Here is a 25,813-nt window from a genome sequence, read left to right on the forward strand (position 1 = left end):
TATCTGTCTCCTTTAAAAGCTGAAGGCCACATTGGGTATATATCGGTCTCCTTTAAAAGCTGAAGGTCACATTGGGTATATATCAGTCTCCTTCAAAAGCTAAAGGTCACATTGGGTATATATCTGTCTCCTTTAAAGGTTGAAGGCCACATTGGGTATATATCTGTCTCATTTAAAGGTTGAAGGTCACATTGGGTATATATCGGTCTCCTTCAAAAGCTGAAGGCCACATTGGGTATATATCGGTCTCCTTTAAAAGCTAAAGGCCACATTGGGTATATATCTGTCTCCTTTAAAGGTTGAAGGTCACATTGGGTATATATCGGTCTCCTTTAAAGGTTGAAGGTCACATTGGGTATATATCTGCCCCATGTGATGTATCTTGGCTTTCACACATGCATGTCCCATCAAAATCAAACTCTTTTGATAACTTTAGCTTTTTCTCCTTTCTTTACTTCTCATGTGTAAATTCTTACATGAGAATTTAATTGAATTGTGTTTCCATGTGTTTACGACTCACATGAAAATCAAATGTGATTTGTTTAATTAATTTGGTTGTGGAATATTCACAAGTTTTCTCTTTAGTGTTTTTATTTGTCTGTCATTTTCTTTCACTGAGTTGCTCCACCGTGACCCTCCTCTCCTCCCACTCCAAAACCACCTTAATTTGATGTTTGTCCCTCAGAATGTCCCCTCTCCAGCACATTCTAATTTCAGTTTCCTTCCTCATTGGCAGCACCTCAAACATGGATCTCTGAAGGACCCCCTGTTGGATGACCTGTGTGACTTCAAGCGGATGTGCTCGGCCATGCAGCTCATCGGCCTCAACGAATCTGAAAAGCTGGATCTCTTCCGCGTTGTTGCAGGGGTCTTGCATCTTGGAAATATTAACTTTGAAGAAACAGGGTCATCTTCCGGTTTGTACGACATCGACCCCCCAACTTGCATGTTCATTTGGCGAGCCTGTTTTGCTTTGTGATCTGAAGCCTTTTGCTATAATCATGAAACTCTACCATTAGAAGTCCCTTATAGATGGGAAAGGAGGGAAGAGCAGGAGGACGGAGAGAGGGAGCAGGAGGACGGAGAGAGGGAGCAGGAGAGGGGTGTTCCATTACCAACAAGAACGGCATTCGGTAGAGAGCATACCTCCACCAGGCTGAATAGTTTACCTTTTCTATCCTACTGATCGGCCAGATCTGGATTCCTACCTGAACCAAAATCTAATCAGCTTGTTCTTGTTGCCTAACGAACTCATCCACCTCGTTTTGTCACAAGTCGTCCACACCTCTTTGAAATACCATGTAAATCAGAGCGTTTTTGGCCCAATCATTAAATGGTGAAGAATCACTTAGGTTTATAATTTTCTGATCTGGATCGGGATTCGAATCTTCAACAAAATTATATCAATTCTTCCGTGTCACACGCCCAACCTGTCCATCAAGTTTCATTCAAATCCGTCCACAATTTTTTGAGATATCATGCTCTGTATCGTGTTTTGTCCTATCCCTCAATGGTGAAGAATAACTTCCTGAATTCCTGAAGAAAAATTCTTGGATCCAATCCTCAAACCCCCAACACAGATTTTGATGATATATTTTAATTAGTCCATGAGCATAGATTGTGTTTCCAAGGCAGGGCACATTTGAATAGGCTGAAACAAAATGGCGGCTAAGACCCCCTGCACGGTGATATTGAGTTTACCAAGGTTAAAGCCTTTCATGAAGATTAGACGTTAATTATCTTCAAAAGCGGTTGTTTGTATTTATCCAAACAACCAGTTTTCATTCGTGCACTCCTTTGGAGTTCCCTTAGTGTGCTTGCAAGGTTTCAGGCCGCTAGCTGGCATGGGTTTGGAGTTAAGTAGGAGACACACTGACTGAATGAACTGACACACATTGCCTTTAATGTTATAGACTTGCAGAGGTAGCTGGCATTGGCAGGCAATGCAGTCGCTTCGCTGGTGGGAATAGTAAGAGAGGGGATGAGAGAGAGGAAGAGAAGAGAAGGGAGGGAGGGGCGTGGGAGAGACAGAATGGTGAGAGAGAGAGAGAGAGAGAGAGAGAGAGAGAGAGAGAGAGAGAGAGAGAGAGAGAGAGAGAAGAGAAGAGAAGAGAAGAGAAGAGAAGAGAAGAGAAGAGAAGAGAAGAGAAGAGAAAGGAGGAGGAGGAGGAGAATAAGAAGAAGAAGAAGAAAGAAATGGAGAGGGGTGCGGGAGAGACTGAGAGGGGTGGGGGAGAGACGGAGTGGGGTGGGGGAGGGACGGAGTGGGGTGGGGGAGAGACGGAGTGGGGTGGGGGAGGGACGGAGTGGGGTGGGGGAGAGACGGAGTGGGGTGGGGGAGAGACGGAGTGGGGTGCGGGTGAGGGGTGCGGGAGAGGCGGTGAGGGGTGCGTGAGAGCGGTGTGGAGTGGGGGAGAGACGGAGTGGGGTGGGGGAGAGACGGAGTGGGGTGGGGGAGATACGGAGTGGGGTGGGGGAGATACGGAGTGGGGTGGGGGAGATATGGAGTGGGGTGGGGGAGATACGGAGTGGGGTGGGGGAGAGACGGAGTGGGGTGGGGGAGAGACGGAGTGGGGTGGGGGAGAGACGGAGTGGGGTGGGGGAGAGACGGAGTGGGGTGGGGGAGAGACGGAGTGGGGTGGGGGACAGACGGAGTGGGGTGGGGGACAGACGGAGTGGGGTGGGGGACAGACGGAGTGGGGTGCGGGAGACGTGGTGAGGGGTGCGGCAGAGGGGGTGCGGGAGAGACGGTGAGGCGTGCGGGAGAGACGGGGAGGGGTGGTGCGGGAGAGACGGTGAGGGGTTGGGGGGGGAGATATGGAGGGGTGGGGGAGAGGTAGTGAGGGAGAGAGAGGGGTGGGGGGGAGTGAGATATATAGAGGGCGGTGGGGGAGGAAAGTGAAGAGAAAAATAGAGAGAAATTTGAGGGGGGAGGGAGTTAGCAAAAAGAGCATGATATGGTATGCTTAATAATAACACACACACACAGACAGATAGATACACACACACACACACACACACACGAATATACAGGCAACTCCCGACTTACGAACGGGTCACGTTTGATTCCTGAACTTTGTTCGCAAGTTGAATTGTTCATAACTCGGAAATTGCCTTCCCCTCTCCCCCCGCCTACACATTGAGGCTCATTGAAGAGCTGAAACCTAGAACGGATAAGGACAAAAAATGCAAAGAACAGCAGAGAGAGGAGAAAACAACCAAGAGCAGGGAAGAGTGACAAAATCAAGTGGAGGGTGACAGCGAGAAAACAGGGATGTGGACCGAGATTGAAACCCAGGCGAGACACAGCCTAGGGGCGACGTGTAACGGGACGTCCAGTTTAACCCTAAAAAGACTAGAGGGCGGTCATCCTTTCATAAAGGCCATTAATTGTCTTCAAAAAAGGGTGTTTTAACACACCCAGTTCATTCATGCAATCCCTTGGAGGTCTAGAGGTACACATGCAAAGTTTTGGGCTGCTATATTTCATGATTTTGTAGTTATAGAGGAGACAAACACACACACACACACACACACACACACACACACACACACACACTAACACACTAACACACTAACACACACATAACACACACATAACACATACATAACGCACACATAACACACACATAACACACACACACACACATACACACACACACACACACACACACACACACACACACACACACACACACACACACACACACACACACACACACACATTGCCTGTTATTGTTATTATAAGATGAGCATTGTAGTGATTGTTGTTACTTGTTTCAGGTGGTTGCATTGTCAGTCCTAAGGCAGAGCAATCCCTGGAATGTTGTGCTGAGTTACTGGGACTAGACCAAGAGGATCTGTGTGAGAGCCTCACCTGTCGGGTCATGCAGACCTCTTCTGGTGGTTCCAAGGGAACTGTTATCAAGTAAGGTTTTGGGTATTGTGACATCTCTTCCGATCCGCTGGTGTAGTCACCCACTCTCCATCCTTTCTTCTTATTAACTTTATTCTCCATAACTATTTGCATCAGCAAATACCTGCAGTCGCTCTTCTCCATTGGAGTTATCGCTTCCCTACCCCATGCATGTTCACCTGCTTATCACCTGTATTATCAGTATGTTAAACACCCGCTATTCCATTAGCTTCTTTCCCTGTAGAGAATAAATCTCAATCAAGACTATCTCACCTTCTCCATCACCTTGCTTCTTTGAGGGTTCCCCTGAAAAAGGAACAAGCGATCAACGCACGAGATGCCCTCGCCAAAGCGGTGTACAGCCGCCTGTTTGACCACGTGGTACACAGAGTTAACCGCTGCTTCCCTTTCGAGAGTTCCTCAACGTTCATCGGCGTCCTGGACATTGCTGGCTTCGGTGAGTTTCTCGTTCATCTGCTACTTGGTGCCCACTCGAGTCCCTTCTTTGTGGTCGCCATGGCATGACCGGGGAGCTTGAGATCACCCTGTGGGTTTCTTTATCTTTCCGTGTAAGGGGAGTGTGGCACGTCCTTGTAGTTCTTGTGTGTGGTGCCATCTATGCGGTGCCATCTATGTGGTGCCATCTATGTGGTGCCATCTATGCGGTACCATCTATGCGGTGCCGTCTATGCAGGGGCGTATCTACGGAAAATAGCGCTTATGCCAACACTGAAATTGCGCCCCTGTCCAAACATCTGACACCTATCTTTTAGATAACTTTACCATAAAATCAGCTCAAAAATACAAGTCAAGCTCGTTAATCTTTTAATTAACAAATTATGGCACGACATGAAAATTACAACTGCACCTTCCTTGCTTTCACTGATGCAAATTGGTCTATGATGTGCTCAGTCAGTTTTTTCAGTTTCTTCTCTTTCTACACTCAGCAGAGCAAGATCACAGAGTCTGCCTTGACCCATGGAGGCTCTCAAATACGAAAGTATTCGTTTTAACTTGCTGAATGATCTCTCACAGCTGGCGATGGAAACTGCGATGGTTAGCATTATCTGAATAGCAATGCGAAGATTGGGGAAGACGCTCTAATCTCCATACTGAAAAATTCATTCGAGAAGCTCTTCAGGTCTTGATATTTTCATGTTGGCCCGACTTGATAGCAACATTCTGCAATCGTAAATTTCTTCATATAGCTGCTGTCCATCAACATCAGAGCTGTACAAGTCCCCCAAATTTTCGCACTTCTTTAGGTCGTTACTGTCGCGCCGTAACACAGTCCCTCGACATCGAGAAGGAACCCAAACTTGGCGTCAGTGTCGTGCAAACGAGCGAACCTTTCATCCATTTCTCTGTGAAGACGGTCGAGTGTTCCCTTCATGACGCTTTCCATTTCCTCCTTGGCTGTTAACCCAGCGTCTCTCGAGTTCTCATCAACCATTCGTTTCTTTCGTCTCTGACGTCTTTCAACTTCAATATTCCATTCTTGACAGAGACCGAGTCCTTCTTCGAGTGACTCACTGACCAACACTTCTCTTTCATCATCAAAATGATCTCGGAGGGCTTTCAAATCCAGGGCAGCATCGTGGAAGTCCATGCTAGGATCCTGCAGCCTCTTTTGAATACGGTCAATGTGAATGAGTACTTTGTTCCAAAATCCTAGAAAGTCAGAAAATCGTAACAACATGCGGTTTTACAGCTGCCTTGCGTCACTTCTTGTTTCACTGGTCTCGTTTTCATTGTCTATCATGTCCTGGAGAACTTGAAGTATCTCCTCAAGGTACTTGTTGACGGGCTTCACTGCTTCTGTACTTGCACTCCACCTGGTTTCGGACTCCGACTTAACAACCACAGGCACGGCGTTTTTGAGTTTTTCCCAGCGCTGTGTTGAACGAGAGAAGAACACGAACGAGCTTCGATGGTTCCAAAAAACGTGACCATCATTGTATCCTGCTTGGCTGCATGTACACCCACCAAGTTGAGTGAGTGATTGTCGCAATTCACAAACACTGCCTGGTTGTTTTTCTCACGTATTCTTTGATGAACACCACTTCTGTGTCCAGCCATCACAGCAGCATTGTCATAGCACTGTGACCGACAAACTTGTAGCTCCATTTCGTCGTCCTCTAGCTGTTTCAAGATGTCTTCAACCAAGCTCTCAGCATCCTTCTGGCTTACCTGGATAAAACCAAGGAAGGACTCTCTAACACGGACTGTTTTTCTCTCAAAATCAACTTCCACGTACCTCACTACTTCTGACATCTGCTCACGGTGTGCCTGATCAGGAGTTGAGTCGAACATGAGACCATAGTACTTGGCGTTACGAATGCTTCTCAGTAAACTCTGGCAAACAGTGGATGCCATCATGTGGATGCCATCATGTGGATGAATTCGTTCTGGACACCCGGTGAAAGATAAGACGTAGATCCAGGCTGACTTTCCACACGAGTGAGGTGTTCTTTCATGACAGGGTCAAAGATGGCCAGTAGTTTCAGTAAGCCAAGGAAATTTCCCACATTGGAGTCATCGTCCAGCTGAAGTGACTCCCTGTGTCCTCGCAAAGCCAGGTTTTTTTTTTTTTTTGTATACTGAATCGAGGCTCGTGAAAGAGCTGACATTTATTTCACAAACAAATCAACCAGACAAACAAAATATATAAAAAGAGGGAGCGGAAGACAAGAGAAGGGGAAGCACACAAACACTTGAGGACACACAACATTTAAGAGCAGGGAGATGTGTGGGAGGGAGAGGGCTTGGGGGGAGGGGGGTGGCAGAAGTATCAAACACAAGGACACAAAGGACTTCCAGGACAGAAGTTGGTATTTCAAAAAAGTGGAATTGGGGTGAAATTAGCGGGGATAGAAAAGATCAATGTTTTGGATGGGGGAAGATAAGAGATGGTGGTGAACAGCTGTTTTAAAGACCTGGAGGGTGGAGTGGGATTGAAGAGAGTGAGGGAGTTTGTTCCAGAGGTGGGAGAAAAGAGGAATGAAGGAGTGAAGGTGAGCAGAGAGTCTTGATTTTGGCAGTTTAACCATAAGAGGGTTGCAGGCAGATCTTGTGCGACCTGTAGGAATATTTGCTGGACAGAGCCCAGAGAGAGCTGGGGGGGCAAGGCCAGAGAGGAGTCGGTAGAAGACGGAAAAACCACCAACCTGCCTGCGGTGAGTGAGTGAGAGGCCCTTCGAGTTAGCTTCATCGTGGGAGATTCCAATGATTCTGAATGCTTTGGTTTCAACAGCGTGAAGACGAGCTAGGTGTGAGGCAGGTGCACCAGCCCAGAGGGGAGAGCAGTATTCCATTGAGCTGCGGATGAAAGCCTTGTATGTGGTGAGGAGCTCAGGTGTGCCAAGGAAGGACTTCGCACGACGGAGGATGCCCAGTCGGCGACCGGCTTTGGAGGCCAGATTTGAAATGTGGTTTTCCCAGGAAAGATCATGGCAGATAGTGAGACCCAAAAGCTCGAGTGACAGAACTTCTTGGAGAGGATTATTCAGAAAGTGGATGGGAGGGTTGTCCAGTCGGTCTTTTCGGAGAGACATCGTAAGAGTGTGAGATTTGTCAGGATTGAAAGACATGTTCCACTTGTATGCCCAGTCTGTGATTTTGTCCAGGTCTGCAGAGAGTGAGGAGGCTGCAGACTGTCGATCTGAGGGATGAAGAATGGAGCGACAGAGAGTAGAGTCATCAGCAAAGAGATAGAGAGGATTTTCAAGAGAGTCAGAGAGATCATTGATGAAGACCAGAAAAAGCACAGGGCCCAGAACACTGCCTTGGGGAACTCCAGCCTGAACAGGAAGAGGAGATGAGAGAAACCCATTCAGGGCCACACGTTGACTACGACTAGAGAGGAAGTCCGCCAGCCATGCGTGGAGATTTCCATGGATACCAAAAGAGGAGAGTTTGGTGAGCAGAGCGGGGTGCCAGACTGTATCGAAGGCACGTGATATGTCAAGGGAGACAGCTCTAATTTCCTGTTTGGCATTGAGGACCTCCATCCATTGTTGAGAAAGCAGAAGCAGCATGTCCAGAGTAGAGTGACCAGGTCTGAAACCAAATTGATGATCAGAGATCAAGCCATTGGAGAAGAGGAAAGATTTCATATCTGAAGCAATGATGGATTCCATGACTTTGCTGATAATTGGGAGAAGGATCATTGGTCTGTAGTTGCTGGGATCTGTTTTTGCACCTTTTTGTGCAAAGTGGTGATGTTGGCAGAGTTCCAAGCAGATGGCAGATGACCTTGAGCAAAAGAGAGGGTGAAGAGAACAGAGAGAGGGAGTGAAAGAGTGGAAGAACAGGATTTTAGGACCCGTGGGCTGATGCCGTCAGGTCCAGTTGCAGAATCAGAGTCGAGGGTTGACAGAAACTTTTCCACCTTGTCAGGAGGAAAGGACACAGAGTCCAGGAGCAGCTGGGTACGACTGGGTACGGTGGGTACAGAGAGGGATTGGTTTGGGACACAAGATTTAGAGGCAAACACAGAGTTGAGGCATTCAGCTTTTTCACGTGCGGAATCAGCCGTGTGGCTGTTTGAGGTGAGGGAGGGGATGCAAGGGGAACAAACACCAGAAACAGATTTGGAAGAGGGAGACAGATAAGAGAGATCTGTCCTGAGAACGGAGAGATATTGTTTCCTGGCTCTCCTGAGGGTGGACACACTTGTTTCAGGCTTTGTGAAAGGAAATCAGATTTCCTTCCGTTGGATTTGCTTTCCAGGAGACGAAAGCAAGTTGTTTCTGGGCAATAGCCTCACCACAAGATTCCGTGTACCATGGATGGGAGGAAGGGTATGACAACTGAAGACGAGATGGGATAAATCTGTGCATGAGAGAGAGCAATTTACTTTGGAAGAATTCCCAGGATGAGTTGATGTCAGAGGCGGTAGAGATGGGAGACCAGTCCAGATGATTGATGGCTGCTTGAAGACCATGCCAGTTGGCCTGAGTGAAATGCCAGACTTGTCGACGCTGAGGAGGCTCTCTGAGAATGGTCAGAGAGATGTCCACTTTAACAAGCACATGATCAGATGAGCCGATTGGAGCAGAAGAAGAGCAGCAGTCATTTTCAGGGAAGTTTGTCATTACCAAGTCCAGAAGAGACGATGCTCCGTTGACTGAGATCCGGGTCGGGAAATTGACAGATTGTGTCAGTCCCAGTGAGTCACAGAAATCCTTTTCTGAAGAGCCATGCCTGGTGAGAGAGGAACCCACACCCAGCCAACTGGCATGGTGACAATTGAAATCACCACATATGAGGAAGAGAGAGTTGGGATGGGTAGATAGAAGTTGGTCCATATTATCAGACAGCGAGATGTAGATGGAGTCATCACTGTTTGGTGGACGGTACAACACACATATGAACAAAAGGTGGGAGCGAAGGGGAAGCCGTAGCCAAAGGTATTCCTGGGGGTGAGGTGGAGAGAGGGCAGTGCAGGGCGAGTGAAGAAGAGAGTTTTTTATAAAGATAGCAACTCCCTCTCCAGGACGAGGCTCAGGTCTATCATACCGGAGGAGGGAGTAACCTGGGAGAGATACCAAGGAATCAGAGACATCATGAAGGAGGAAAGTTTCTGTTAAGCAGATCACGTCTGGTTTATCAGAAGCAACCTGTATGGAGAGATCAGTCAAGTTTGAGCGAAGGCCCCGGATGTTTGAGGTCCATACTGTTAAAGAAGAGGAAGGGGGAGCATCGGATACAGAACAGGGGGGGGGGGGGAGCGGTAGGGTAAGATGTGGAAGAGGAGGAAGAGGTAGGGAGAGCTGTTGAAGGTGTGTCAGAGATTTCAGAATAGCTTGGAGAAAGGGAAGAATGGGGTGGACAAAAGGTTTGATGGTGATTGGGTGAGGCGCAGTGAGGTGTTATTTGAGGAGGGGGAAGGGTGAGGCAGAAGGTTGAGGGAGATAAAGGTGAAAGTTGGAAGGGGGAAGAAGTGGGAAGGACGCTTTGAGGAGGAGGGGTGACAGGGGAGTCTAGGAGTGGAGGAGTGAGGGAGGGTCTCGGAGGGGAGGGGTGTGGGGGGAGTTTAGGAGGGTTTGGCTAGGGGGGAGATCTGAAAGGGATGGGTGATGGGGAAGATTTGGAGGGGAGGGGCAAGGGGGAAGATTTGAAAGGGATGGGTGATGTGGAAGATTTGGAGGGGAGGAGCAAGGGGGAATATTTGAAAGAGATAGATGATGGGGAAGATTTGGAGGGGAGGGGCAAGGGGGTGGATTTGGAGGGGAGGGGTGATGGGCAAGTTTTGAAGGGGAGGGGTGATGGGGAAGTTTTTGAGGGAAGGGGTGATGGGGAAGTTTTGGAGGGAAGGGGTGATGGGGAAGATTTGGTGGGGAGGGGTGAGATTGGATTTTAGAAAGTGTACGATTAATGGGAAACGAACATTTATTGCAAAATGAGTTTCTTGAGACCTTCGAATCAAAAATACTTTTGAGGACGCTGAAGGATGGGTGGAGTTCTGGAGAGTTTAGGGAATGTATGAAAGAGGCACTGTAACTGTAAGAGATGGAATTTTTTTTTGGAATGAATAGATTTGGTGAGCAAGTCGAAAGCATCCTTTTATAGAAGAAGAAGAAAAAGGTGTTATAGTATATGACAGAATACAGTTCTTCAGGGGACAGTTGAAACACTTTTTAACGACGTGAACACATGATCACGAACAACGTGGTCGAAGCACCAACGAACAAATAAGAACGAACAACGGATAAGAACAGAGAAGGGATTTTTTTTTTTTTTTTTTTTTTTTTTTTAAGTTGAGATGAAAACAGAGAGAGACCGAACGTGAAACGTGAAAAATAGAGACCGAAAGTAATTGCGAGCGCAATCGAAGAACCGCTGAGACAGAAACAAAGCCTCAAGCCAAGGTCAGACACGGTAGCCTACGAGTACTACACTAGGCGTCAGTACTACACTGACACGATAGCGTCAGTACTACACTGACACACTGTACTTCATGTCAGTACTACACTGACACACTGTACTACTACTACAGACACGGTAGCCTACTAGTACTACACTAAGCGTCAGAATACGCGACACGAACTAACCGACGATTCTGTACACAGGTATGAAAAACCAACACCAAGAATATTATTAAAGACACACCAATAGTTACGCACACCGAAAGAAAGATACAGTTTCGACAAAAACACAATTGTAAAGTTACTTAACTTCGAAAGCGTGCGCGCATGGACAGCTTTGAAGAGACGTGACGTGACGTGACGAGAAGAGACGTGAAGAGACTTTGAAGAGATTTAAAACGTTAGACAAGTGGTCGATGTTCGGGGAAGTTAGGGAGAGAAGAGAAAATCTAAGAAATAAGCAATACAGCGAAGGAAAGAACTTAAATTCACAGAACACCTATGGGGGTAGGGAAGCCGAGAGAAACCAGGCCGCACACGCGGTGGGAAAAGAAAACGATTAAATTATACAAAAGTTTGCAAGAATTGCAAATCAACACCAACTGGAAAACACCCTGCAACACATGCACAATAAAAAACGAGTAGAAATTGACGAAAACACGAATGGAAAAAATACTATAACTTTCGCTGCCGTGCAGAGCTCCAAGACGTTTCCTTGCTCCAGGGACCAGAAACGGAGCTGCCATGGTACTGGCAGCTCCAAGAATCCAGGACGTGTCACAGGAACCACCTAATAGTCCAGTCAATCTAAATAAAATTTGACAAAACCCACCACAAATTGCAACAGAAATGAAACCTCTTCTATTTGTCTAAGTAAGGTCTTCTTGATAACGTATCAAAAGTATAATGACATATTTGTGGTGGAAAATGGTGAATTTTGATAATTAAAATTATCTGTTTTTAACCCATTTTCATTATAAAACGCCGAAATAGCAGAATTTTCAGATAGGCATAACTTTGTCAATTTTCAAGATAAAACAATAAAAACAACACCATAACGCATAATTTAATGGTCTATTAATAATATGGACGTGTTTAAAGTATTATATTGGGTAACTAGGGGAGAGTGGGGATAGTTGAGCCGGAGGTAAGTTGAGCCACCCCCTCTAATTCGCGCTGGCATATATTTTGGGCAAATTTTGCGGTCACGGTCACTTTCTTATCGATTCTGTGCTTCATACACTTTTGCTGTGTGATATTTTCCAAACAAAGCTGTCCATATCACCCCAAGACATCAATTCTGAGGAACTTGAAGCAATAGGAAACCTCTACGATGATCTCGTTTCTGGTAAAACCACAGTGGAGGAAGTGAAATCATCTTCAGAGCTGAACTCTCTGCAAAGGAAACTTGAAGCAAGTACAAAAAGTCTACTGGAGGCAAAATACATCACTGCCAAACTGTGGCTGCAGTATATGGAAATAGTTAATATCATGATGACATTTATCAGATCTGAACGAACAGGCGATTGGTCTCTCCACCTAGGGACATTGCAAGCCATGTTACCATACCTTGCAGCATCTGGTCATAACCTCTACACAAAGTCCTTACACTTGTACCTGCAGAAGATGATGCAGTTGGCAACCACACATCCCGATGTTCACAGGCAGTTCACCCAGGGACTACACGTTGTCAGGAGTGATCGTTTTTGGGGAGGGTTGTCCCCGGACCTCGTTATTGAGCAGGTACTAATGAGAAGCCTTAAGACGTGTGGTGGTCTTACGAGAGGGAGGGGCATGACAGAAATCCAACGACTCGTTTGGTGTCTGTCAAGACCTGCTTGCGCAGAAGTGAACATTGCCATGCAGCAGCTCACGCCAGTCACATATGAGACAAGTGAACAACACAAGGACCAATCAAGATCTAGGCAAACAAGGGACACTGCGGATTCAGAAAAGCTCATGTCATTCATTGAATGGAGGTCCCATTTGAGGCAAAGCTCTCACTTCAGAACGTAGTTAGTGGCATCACAGCTGGACCAAAGGTTAATGTTGATTGTGCAAAACAGATCGGAGAGGCCATTCTAAATGAAATGGATGGAAAAACTGTGCTTCAGTATTCTTTCAAGAGAAAGAACCAAGCTGTAACGTTTGATTCTAAGGCAGCAGTCAAGATAGGTAATGACGTGGTCCAAATAGACCCTCTACTCCTATTCCAAAGGCTAATCATCACCGGATCTCAAGCTAATGATCTTGCGAATGCCCTGACCTATGAACTCTGTAACTACCCCCCTGCATTGTTTGAAGGGAAGGACAGACTCTTAGAAGCCGTGAAAGCGCAACTTGCTAAAGCCATCGACTGTTGTACCATCACAACCACCACCAAGTCAGAATTTCAAGTATGTTCTTGATGGAGGGGCTCTCCTGCATCGTATTGCTTGGCAAGTGGGTGACACATATGGCAAGATATTGGAGGATTATAGCAAATATGTGACAAAACACTATGGTCAGGCAGTGGTCATATTTGACGGGTATAAGGCAGGGCCTTCAACAAAGGACAGCACACATCAGTGCCGAGGGGGTTTGAAGGGCAGAAAGTGATGTTCAATCCATCCATGAAGTTGCAGTTTAAAAAGAATGAGTTCCTCTCAAATCAAGAAAACAAGGTACGGTTCCTTGACCTTTTGGGGGAAAGTCTAGTCAGGTGTGGCTGTGAAATAGCATTTGCTGCAGGGGACGCTGACTTACTTATTGTCCAAACAGCAGTGGACATCTCAGAAACATGCGAAGCAGTACTAGTGGGTGATGACACTGACCTGCTTGTTCTGCTAATTCATCTTGCTGGCAGAAACAAGCACAATATCTACTTTCGACCCGAACCAAAGAAACGAGCAGGTGTCAAATGTATGGGGGTCAATGTCATCAGGGACACACTAGGGCAGAACATCTGTGAGAATATTCTTTTTGTGCATGCTTTCCTGGGGTGTGACACGACATCGAGGATATTCGGGGTTGGAAAAGCAGTTGCTTTGAAACTGGTCAATGACGACACAGAATTCTGTGAACAGGCTGAACTATTCGGAAATAGACAGTCATCAAAGGATCAGGTCGTCAAAGCTGGAGAGAAGGCCATGGTCACTTTATACAAAGGGAAGGAGAATGACCACCTTAATGCCATGAGATATCTACGGTTTCAGGAGCTGGTCACTACATGCAGGAGCTGGGCTTTTCAAAGAAGGGCATGAAGAACTTGCTCGACTTCTTGGCTTCCTCCATCTCCAACTTTCGTCTCTTCCGTCCTTCAGCTCCACTTTCCTTCTTCTTCGTGAAGAAACGTTTCATGATCTTCTTACACAATGCTCTGAAATAAGGAAATGGCACTTTTAATAAGAACATTAAATTTCACAGATTTTGCACAAAATTCTAGACTACCTCCCTAGTTTGCGCAGGAGAATGGTCTTACTGCCAGTTGGCACTGAGCAGTGGTACTGTGAGGTATGTGGTCATGTAGCTCCCAGCACTGTATTTTTACCTAATAATTTATATAAGTGGTTTAACAATCTCGCCATCCTAGTGCTTCTCACTCATGATAATCAGACAGATCATACATCTGAAGAAAATTCTTTTTTCACTATCCGAGGATGGCTTGTCTGACTTTAATAGAAACTGCTCGGTGGCTTCCCCCTTCAAGTGGCGCCCAGGGCACGTGCCATACCTGCCATACCTTAGGTACGCCACTGCATCTATGTGGTGCCGTCTATGCTGTGCCATCTATGCGGTGCCATCTATGCGGCGCCATCTATGCGGCGCCATCTATGCGGTGCCGTGTATGCGGCGCCGTCTATGCGGAGCCGTGTATGCGGCGCCGTGTATGCTGTGCCATCTATGCGGTGCCATCTATGCGGCGCCATCTATGCGGCGCTATCTATGCGGCGCCATCTATGCGACGCCATCTATGCGGCGCCGTCTATGCAGCGCCGTCTATGCAGCGCCATGCGGTGCCGTCTATGCGGTGCCGTCTATGCGGCACCGTTTATGCGACGCCGTCTATGCGGCGCCGTCTATGTGGCACCGTTTATGCGACGCCATGGGGTGCCATCTATGCGACGCCGTCTATGCGGCGCCATGCGGTGCCATCTATGCGACGCCGTCTATGCGGCGCCGTCTATGCGACGCCGTCTATGCGGCGCCGTCTATGCGACGCCGTCTATGCGGCACCGTCTATGCGACGCCGTCTATGCGGCGCCGTCTATGCGGCACCGTTTATGCGACGCCGTCTATGCGGTGCCGTCTATGCGGCGCCATCTATGCAGCGCCATGGGGTGCCATCTATGCGGTGCCGTCTATGCGGCGCCATGCGGTGCCATGTACACGTTTCCATCTATGCGGTGCCATGTACACGTTGCCGTCTATGCGGTGCCATGTACACGTTGCCGTCTATGCGGTGCCGTGTACACAGTGCCATCTATGCGGTGCCATGTACACGTTGCCGTCTAGGCGGAGCCGTGTACACGGTGCCATCTATGCGGTGCCATGTACACAGTAACGTCTATGCGGTGCCATGTACACGTTGCCGTCTATGCGGTGCCATGTACACGGTGATGTCTATGCGGTGCCTTGTACACGGTGATGTCTATGCGGTGCCTTGTACACGGTGCCGTCTATGCGGTGCCATGTACACGTTGCCGTCTATGCGGTGCCGTGTACACGTTGCAGTCTATGCGGTGCCGTCTATGCGTTGCCATGTACACGGTGCCGTCTATGCGGTGCCATGTACACGTTGCCGTCTATGCGGTGCCATGTACACGGTGCCGTGTACGCGGTGCCGTGTACACGGTGCCGTCTATGCGGTGCCATGTACACGGTGCCGTCTATGCGGTGCCTTGTACACGGTGCCGTCTATGCGGTGCCATGTACACGGTGCCGTCTATGCGGTGCCATGTACACGGTGCCGTCTATGCGGTGCCATGTACACGTTGCCGTCTATGCGGTGCCATGTACACGTTGCCGTCTATGCGGTGCCATGTACACGTTTCCGTCTATGTGGTGCCATGTACACGTTGCCGTCTATGCGGTGCCGTGTACACGGTGCCGTCTATGCGGTGCCATGTACACGGTGCCGTCTATGCGGTGCCTTGTACACGGTGCCGTCTATGCGGTGCCATGTACACAGTGCCGTCTATGCGGTGCCATGTACATGGTGCCGTCTATGCGGTGCCGTGTACATGGTGCCGTCTATGCGGTGCCGGGTACACGGTGCCGTCTATGCGGTGCCGTGTACACGGTGCCGTCTATGCGGTGCCGTGTACACGTTGCCGTCTATGCGGTGCCGTGTACACGGTGCCGTCTATGCGGTGCCGTGTACACTGTGTCGTCTATGCGGTGCCATGTACACGGTGCCGTCTATGCGGTGCCATGTACACGGTGCATGGTCAGACGATCCATGCGTGTTCTTGATATCCACAACTGTCTCTTTGCAGAATACTTTGAACACAACAGCTTCGAGCAGTTCTGCATTAATTACTGCAACGAGAAACTGCAGCAGTTTTTCAATGAACGCATTTTGAAAGAGGTGAGAATGAAGAATTCCTTTGTTAAGAGTTGATGCTCCTTTTTATGGTGGTAAATGTTATGTGGATAACTAGACCATGTTGCATGTTCCTTTCGTGTGAAAGTCTGTGAAAGATTCCATGAAATTATGTCGATGCACTCACTCCCCTCCCCCCATAAAGAGGTTTGCGATCTTGTATACGAGGCTGCGAGTGCTTGATTGTAAGTGACTGTGACTGTGTGTCCATGTGACTTTGCGTGATCCCGTGTGTCCATGTGACTTTGCATGATGTGATCCTGCATGTCAGTGTGACTTTGCGTGATCCTGTGTGTCCATGTGACTTTGCATGATGTGATCCTGCGTGTCCGTGTGACTTTGCGTGATCCTGTGTGTCCATGTGACTTTGTGTGATGTGATCCTGCGTGTCCGTGTGACTTTGCGTGATCCTGTATGTCCATGTGACTTTGTGTGATGTGATCCTGCGTGTCCGTGTGACGCTGCGTGATCCTGTGTGTCCATGTGACTTTGTGTGATGTGATCCTGCGTGTCCGTGTGACTCTGCGTGATCCTGTACGTCCATGTGACTTTGTGTGATGTGATCCTGCGTGTCCGTGTGACGCTGCGTGATCCTGTGTGTCCATGTGACTTTGTGTGATGTGATCCTGCGTGTCCGTGTGACGCTGCGTGATCCTGTGTGTCCATGTGACTTTGTGTGATGTGATCCTGCGTGTCCGTGTGACTTTGCATGATGTGATCCTGCGTGTCCGTGTGACGCTGCGTGATCCTGTGTGTCCATGTGACTTTGTGTGATGTGATCCTGCGTGTCCAAGTGACTTTGCATGATGTGATCCTGCGTGTCCGTGTGACTTTGTGTGATGTGATCCTGCGTGTCCGTGTGACTTTGTGTGATGTGATCCTGCGTGTCCGTGTGACTTTGCGTGATCCTGTGTATCCAAGTGACTTTGCGTGATGTGATCCTGCATGTCTGTGTGACTTTGCGTGATCCTGCGTGTCCGTGTGACTTTGCATGATGTGATCCTGCGTGTCCGTGTGACTTTGCGTGATCCTGCGTGTCCGTGTGACTTTGCATGATGTGATCCTGCGTGTCCGTGTGACTTTGCGTGATCCTGTGTATCCAAGTGACTTTGCGTGATGTGATCCTGCATGTCTGTGTGACTTTGCGTGGTGATCCTGCGTGACCCTATGTCCCTGCACATCTGTGCGATCTTGCGTGTCCCTCATTGTGATCTTAAATTGATTGTTACTCTATCAGATTGGTTGTTTATTGTTGATGTTCATCTTAACATCACAAATGGACAATTCCTATTGCTCTTATTGATAATGGTACAAATGGTTTCTCAAACTCAGATGTTTTTCCATAATGAGGAAATTCTTGCATTTGACACATTTGACATTTTGACACATCTTGCAGGCTAACCTCCGCTCTCGCGGGGAAAAATGGCCTTAAAACGATCATTCTTTCATTCATTCATTCATTCATTCATTGACACAAATTGGTTTGCTTCAAGTCGGTTAATAAGGTGAATCCTTGTGAAACACGTTTTCCTTTCACAGGAGCAAGAGCTGTACCAGAAGGAGGGACTGGGAGTGAATGAAGTGAAATATGTCGATAATCAGGACTGCATCGGTAATGCTTCTCAATGTCTCTCAATTGGCCACTTGTGTTCACCCAGGGTGCTCGTGAATTCGGGTAGATGGGGCTCATTTATTTGTTCATTTATTTATTTATTTTATGATCAGCAAAGGTACCCGGCGTTGCCGGGCAACACAGAGTCGCTTCATGACAGGAATATTGAGAGAGGAGGGGGAGGATGAGGTGAGGGGTGGGAAGGGGAGGGGTGTGAGAAAGGAGGAGGAGGAGTAGGAAGGGAGGGGGAGTAAGGGAGAAAGTGTGGGGGGAGGGGGAGGATGAGGGTTGGGAGAAGATAGGGGGAGATGAGGGTATAGGTGGTGGGAGGGGTAGGATAAGGGACGGAGGGAGAAGAGGGAGGGAGGGAAGGAGAGGGATAGAGGAAGGGGGGAGGGTAAGAGACAAGGCATACAGTGAGTGCTCTCTGCGGATGATATCCCAACATTTGCTTGTCTGATTGGCTATGGTTCACATTAGACATCAATTTACACTTTGTAATTGCCCACTAATTACAGCAGGTACACATGTTCAAATGGAAAGGACGTCATCTTGTGCTTGAACTGGATAACGATGAAACACTAGAAATTTGAAGGTGTCTCTTGTTCACAATGCGTGATTTGTGACGTGTGTTTCAGATCTAATTGAAGCAAAGACCTTTGGTATTTTGGATGTTCTAGACGAGGAGAACAAGCTACCTCAAGCCAGTGACCTGCACTTTACTGCCACAGTCCACCGGAAGCACAACAAACACTTCCGTATCTCGGTATGTTCACTTAGTTCATTTCCGATCTGGCTCGCTACCCTCCATTTCACCGCTCCCATCACCCTGGGCCTGCGGTACTCCCGCTCCCATCACCCTGGGCCTGCGGTACTCCCGCTCCCATCACCCTGGGCCTGCGGTACTCCCGCTCCCAACACCCTGGGCCTGCGGTACTCCCGCTCCCATCACCCTGGGCCTGCGGTACTCCCGCTCCCAACACCCTGGGCCTGCGGTACTCCCGCTCCCATCACCCTGGGCCTGCGGTACTCCCGCTCCCATCACCCTGGGCCTGCGGTACTCCCGCTCCCATCACCCTGGGCCTGCGGTACTCCCGCTCCCATCACCCTGGGCCTGCGGTACTCCCGCTCCCATCACCCTGGGCCTGCGGTACTCCCGCTCCCATCACCCTGGGCCTGCGGTACTCCCGCTCCCATCACCCTGGGCCTGCGGTACTCCCGCTCCCATCACCCTGGGCCTGCGGTACTCCCGCTCCCATCACCCTGGGCCTGCGGTACTCCCGCTCCCATCACCCTGGGCCTGCGGTACTCCAACCTGCCCACACGTCGTCCTCCTTTTGGCTCATTTTGCATTTGCTTCTCTCAGATCCCCAGGAAATCGAAGTTGACCGTACACAGGAACCTGCGAGATGATGAAGGATTCCTTATTCACCATTTTGCTGGAGCCGTGTGTTATGAAACGGTACTCCTCAGCCTATACACCACCCAAACACAAACCGAGCCCAGACATATCTTTTTATTTGGTCACTTCCATATCGAGTTTGATGTAAATATCCATGATATTTGTATCTCAACATGATGTCGACATCTCGTTATGTCACCTCCAAAAGTGCGGTACCGCTACCGTTTGTTTCTTTTGTAAACGGTCAGCCTCCTCTGATCATGTGAGCTCTGTGTGTTTGCTCCGAGTCACGCACAAACATGGGGTGTGTTGTTGCAGTCCCACTTTGTTGAGAAAAACAACGACGCTCTGCATATGTCGCTGGAGTGTCTGGTATCTGTGTCACGTGACCCTTTCGTGAAGTGCCTGTTTAAGAATGACGCCAAACGCAATTCCAAACAGAAGGCAGGGAAGCTCAGCTTCATCAGTCTTGGAAACAAATTCAAGGTGTGTTTTCATACACAGGTACACACGCACACACACACACACACACACACACACACACACACACTATTTACATGGACGGGCCTGTTGGCAATGTATCGAGTATGGAGGCGAGAAACTGGTGAACATGGAGTTGTAAAGAGATTACTTAAATGGAGACAAACGATTGCTGGGTATTTGTAGGATCGATATGGACCGTGTAATTGTAGGATCGATATGGACCGTGTAATTGTAGGATCGATATGTTATATTCGTAGGATAGAGATGGGTATATTTGTAGGATAGAGATGATATATTTATAGGATAGAGATGGTATATTTATAGGATAGAGATGGTATATTTATAGGATAGAGATGATATATTTATAGGATAGAGATGGTATATTTATAGGATAGAGATGGTATATTTGTAGGATAGAGATGGGTATATTTGTAGGATAGAGAAGATATATTTATAGGATAGAGATGGTATATTTATAGGATAGAGATGGGTATATTTGTAGGATAGAGATGGGTATATTTGTAGGATAGAGATGGGTATATTTGTAGGATAGAGATGGGTATATTTGTAGGATAGAGATGGGTATATTTGTAGGATAGAGATGGGTATATTTGTAGGACAGAGATGGGTATATTTGTAGGATAGAGATGCGTATATTTATAGGATAGACATGTTATATTCGTAGGATAGAGATGGGTATATTTATAGGATAGAGACGGCACATTTTTAGGATAGAGATGATATACAGTGTTTGTAGGATAGAGATGGTATATTTATAGGATAGAGATGGTATATTTGTAGGATAGAGATGGGTATATTTGTAGGATAGAGATGGATATATTTGTAGGATAGAGATGGGTATATTTGTAGGACAGAGATGGGTATATTTGTAGGATAGACATGCCTATATTTATAGGATAGAGATGGTATATTTATAGGATAGAGATGGTATATTTGTAGGATAGACATGTTATATTCGTAGGATAGAGATGGGTATATTTGTAGGATAGACATGTTATATTCGTAGGATAGAGATGGGTATATTTGTAGGATAGACATGTTATATTTGTAGGATAGACATGTTATATTCGTAGGATAGAGATGGGTATATTTGTAGGATAGACATGTTATATTCGTAGGATAGAGATGGGTATATTTATAGGATAGAGACGGCACATTTTTAGGATAGAGATGATATACAGTGTTTGTAGGATAGAGATGGTATATTTGTAGGATCGAGATGGTATATTTGTGGGATAGAAATGATATATTTATAGGATAGAGATGATATATTTGTAGGATAGAGATGGTATATTTGTAGGATAGAGATGATATACAGTATTGTAGGATAGAGATGGTATATTTGTAGGATAGAGATGATATATTTGTAGGATAGAGATGATATATTTGTAGGATAGAGATGGTATATTTGTGGGATAGAGATGATATATTTATAGGATAGTGATGGTATATTTGTAAGATAGAGATGGCACATTTTTAGGATAGAGATGATATTCAGTATTTGTAGGATAGAGATGGTATATTCGTGGGATAGAGATGGTATATTTGTAAGATAGAGATGGCACATTTTTAGGATAGAGATGATATTCAGTATTTGTAGGATAGAGATGGTATATTCGTGGGATAGAGATGGTATATTTATAGGATAGAGATGATGTATTTGTAGGATAGAGATGGTATATTTGTAGGATAGAGATGGTATATTTGTAGGATAGAGATGATATACAGTATTGTAGGATAGAGATGGTATATTTGTAGGATAGAGATGATATATTTGTAGGATAGAGATGATATATTTGTAGGATAGAGATGGTATATTTGTGGGATAGAGATGATATATTTATAGGATAGTGATGGTATATTTGTAAGATAGAGATGGCACATTTTTAGGATAGAGATGATATACAGTATTTGTAGGATAGAGATGGTATATTTGTGGGATAGAGATGGCATATTTGTAGGATAGAGATGATGTATTTATAGGATAGAGATGGTATATTTGTAGGATAGAGATGATATATTTATAGGATAGAGATGGTATATTTATAGGATAGGGATGGTATATTTGTAAGATAGAGATGGCACATTTTTAGGAAAGAGATGATATTCAGTATTTGTAGGATAGAGATGGTATATTTGTAGGATAGAGATGATATATTTATAGGATAGAGATGGTATATTTATAGGATAGGGATGGTATATTTGTAAGATAGAGATGGCACATTTTTCGGATAGAGATGATATCCAGTATTTGCAAGATGGAAATGGTATATTTGTCGGATAGAGACGATATATTTATTGGATAGAGACGGTATATTTGTAAGATAGAGATGGCACATTTTTAGGATAGAGATGATATTCAGTGTTTGTAGGATAGAGATGGTATATTTGTAGGATAGAGATGATATTCAGTGTTTATAGGATAGAGATGGTATATTTGTCGGATAGAGACGATATATTTATAGGATAGAGATGGTATATTTGTAAGATAGAGATGGCACATTTTTAGGATAGAGATGATATTCAGTATTTGTAGGATGGAGATGGTATATTTGTAGGATAGAGATGATATATTTATAGGATAGAGATGGTATATTTGTCGGATAGAAACGATATATTTATAGGATAGAGATGATATTCAGTGTTTATAGGATAGAGATGGTATATTTGTCGGATAGAGACGATATATTTATAGAATAGAGATGGTATATTTGTAAGATAGAGATGGCACATTTTTAGGATAGAGATGATATTCAGTATTTGTAGGATGGAGACGGTATATTTGTAGGATAGAGATGATATATTTATAAGATAGAGATGATATATTTATAGGATAGAGATGGTATATTTGTTGGATAGAAACGATATATTTATAGGATAGAGATGGCACATTTTTAGGATAGAGATGATATACAGTGTTTGTAGGATAGAGATGGTATATTTGTAAGATAGAGATGATATATTTATAGGATAGAGATGGTATATTTGTCGGATAGAGACGATATATTTATGGGATAGAGATGGTATATTTGTAAGATAGAGATGATATATTTATAGGATAGAGATGGTATATTTGTTGGATAGAAACGATATATACTGAAACGCAAAAGAAACTTACCACCTTTGAAACCTTTAAATATCAACAATAACACTGCGTGTAGTAAATGTGTGAACTTATTTGTGGACAATAGTGTCCTCACTGTCAGACAAAACGGTCACGGATGGTCACTTGAACCTTCAATGGTCACTTCATAGCACAGCTGTTGAACAGCCGTTTTGACTGTCAGTGATTAGCCAAGGGGTATGGGATGATTTTAATGAGCTGCACGTGATGTCTTGATATTGGCTTTAAAAAGGCCAGTGCAAAATGGGCATTTTGACCAAAACATTTGACCATTTTGACCAACTTCAAAAAGACCGAAAACGCAAAAGAAACTTACCACCTTTGAAACCTTTAAATATCAACAATAACACCGCGTGTAGTAAATGTGTGAACTTATTTGTGGACAATAGTGTCCTCACTATCAGACAAAACGGTCACGGATGGTCACTTGAACCTTCAATGGTCACTTCATAGCACAGCTGTTGAACAGCCGTTTTGACTGTCAGTGATTAGCCAAGGGGTACGGGATGATTTTAATGAGCTGCACGTGATGTCTTGATATTGGCTTTAAAAAGGCCAGTGCAAAATGGGCATTTCAATCAACATGCCACGATTGTCAAGGGATAAACGGCAGCGTGCCCTGGGCATGCTGCAAGGCGGACTGAGCTACCGTGAGGTGGCACGTCGCCTTGGCTGTTCACACCAGACGATATCGGCCCTGGTGGAAAGAGACACCCTCCACAACTCTGCAGATGACAGACCTCGATCAGGGAGGCCAAGAGTCACCACTGCAAAGCAGGACAGGCAGATGGTCCAAAGTCACCTGCGGGATCGATTCCGTCCAGCATCCCACACTGCGGCAGAAACTCCGGGGCATGCAAACCACGGATCTCCAATGATACTGCACGAAGACGACTGCATGACTATGGTCTGACTGCCAGAAGACCATACAGAGGCCCCGTGATGATGGCTGCCCATCGCCGCAACCGACAGAGATGGTGCCAGCAGCATCAGCGGTGGACCTTGGTGCAGTGGAACGAGGTCGCTTTCAGCGATGAGTCAAGGTTCTGTGTGGACAGTCCTGATGGGCGTGAGCGTGTCTGGAGAAGAACTGGCGAGCGATATGCCGATTGTTGCGTGCGTCAAGCCAACAGGTGGGGTGGCCCAAGTGTGATGGTGTGGGCCGCCATATCAGGCCGGTACAGGATGCCACTGGTGGTTGTGGATGGGAATCTTAACACCCAGCGTTATGTGGATAACATCCTGCGACCTCATCTGCTGCCATTCCTGCTAGACCACCCAGAACTGAGAACCTTTCAGCATGACAACGCTCGTCCCCATGCTGCTCGCTTTACCACTGCATTTCTCCAAGGCGAGAACATCAACACCATGCAGTGGCCTGCGTTCTCCCCTGACCTGAATCCCATGGAGCACCTGTGGGATGAGCTTGGGAGACGCGTAGTTGGCAGGGCCAGGACATGGGCAGAGCTGCTTCAGACATTGAGGACTGAGTGGGACAGAATCCAGCAGCAATCCATCCAAAGACTGGTAGGCAGTATACGCCGACGATGCACTGCCTGTATCCAAAACAATGGTGGCCACACACGCTATTGAAAGGGGACTGACATTGCACCCTGTGCTGTTCTGTACTGTAGAACAAACTGATGAGATGGTGTATCTTGGTCAAAAACTTGACATGTCATCAATAAAATGCCAATGTTTCAATTAGCAATTGTTGGTTTGTTTTATTTTGAACTGTTACAATTTTATTACATTTCAAACAAGTGATAAGTTTCTTTTGCGTTTTCGGTCCTTTTGAAGTTGGTCAAAATGGTCAAATTTTTTGGTCAAAATGCCCATTTTGCACTGGCCTTTTTAAAGCCAATATCAAGACATCACGTGCAGCTCATTAAAATCATCCCGTACCCCTTGGCTAATCACTGACAGTCAAAACGGCTGTTCAACAGCTGTGCTATGAAGTGACCATTGAAGGTTCAAGTGACCATCCATGACCGTTTTGTCTGACAGTGAGGACACTATTGTCCACAAATAAGTTCACACATTTACTACACGCAGTGTTATTGTTGATATTTAAAGGTTTCAAAGGTGGTAAGTTTCTTTTGCGTTTCAGTATATGTATAGGATAGAGATGGCACATTTTTAGGATAGAGATGATATACAGTGTTTGTAGGATAGAGATGGTATATTTGTAAGATAGAGATGATATATTTATAGGATAGAGATGGTATATTTGTCGGATAGAGACGATATATTTATGGGATAGAGATGGTAAATTTGTACGATAGAGATGGCACATTTTTAGGATAGAGATGATGTACAGTGTTTGTAGGATAGAGATGGTATATTTGTAGGATCGAGATGAAATATTTATAGGATAGAGATGGTATATTTGTAAGATAGAGATGATATATTTATAGGATAGAGATGGTATATTTATAGAATAGAGATGGTATATTTGTAAGATAGAGATGATATATTTATAGGATAGAGATGGTATATTTATAAGATAGAGATGGCACATTTTTAGGATAGAGATGATATACAGTGTTTGTAGGATAGAGATGGTATATTTGTAAGATAGAGATGATATATTTATAGGATATAGATGGTATATTTATAGGATAGAGATGGTATATTTGTAAGATAGAGATGATATATTTATAGGATAGAGATGGTATATTTGTAAGAAAGAGATGATATATTTATAGGATAGAGATGGTATACAGTGTTTGTAAGATCGAGATGATATACAGTGTTTGTAGGATAGAGATGGTATACAGTGTTTGTAGGATAGAGATGGTA

At 45.8% G+C, this 25,813-nt stretch overlaps 1 protein-coding gene across 1 annotated transcript in view; it reads left to right on the top strand.

Moving 5' to 3' along the window:
• LOC137427218 (unconventional myosin-VI) overlaps positions 1–25,813 on the top strand; it is a 175,070-nt gene that overhangs the window by 90,112 nt on the left and 59,145 nt on the right. The window contains 8 exon segments of the mRNA XM_078778565.1: positions 737–917; positions 3,784–3,928; positions 4,216–4,373; positions 16,263–16,354; positions 17,909–17,981; positions 18,620–18,747; positions 19,348–19,443; positions 19,702–19,869. Of these exon segments, the coding sequence (XP_078634691.1) occupies positions 737–917; positions 3,784–3,928; positions 4,216–4,373; positions 16,263–16,354; positions 17,909–17,981; positions 18,620–18,747; positions 19,348–19,443; positions 19,702–19,869 (1,041 nt within the window).

This window comes from Myxine glutinosa, chromosome 5 (genome assembly GCF_964187855.1).
Source record: "Myxine glutinosa chromosome 5, kmMyxGlut1.1, whole genome shotgun sequence".
Classification (NCBI taxonomy): domain Eukaryota; kingdom Metazoa; phylum Chordata; class Myxini; order Myxiniformes; family Myxinidae; genus Myxine; species Myxine glutinosa.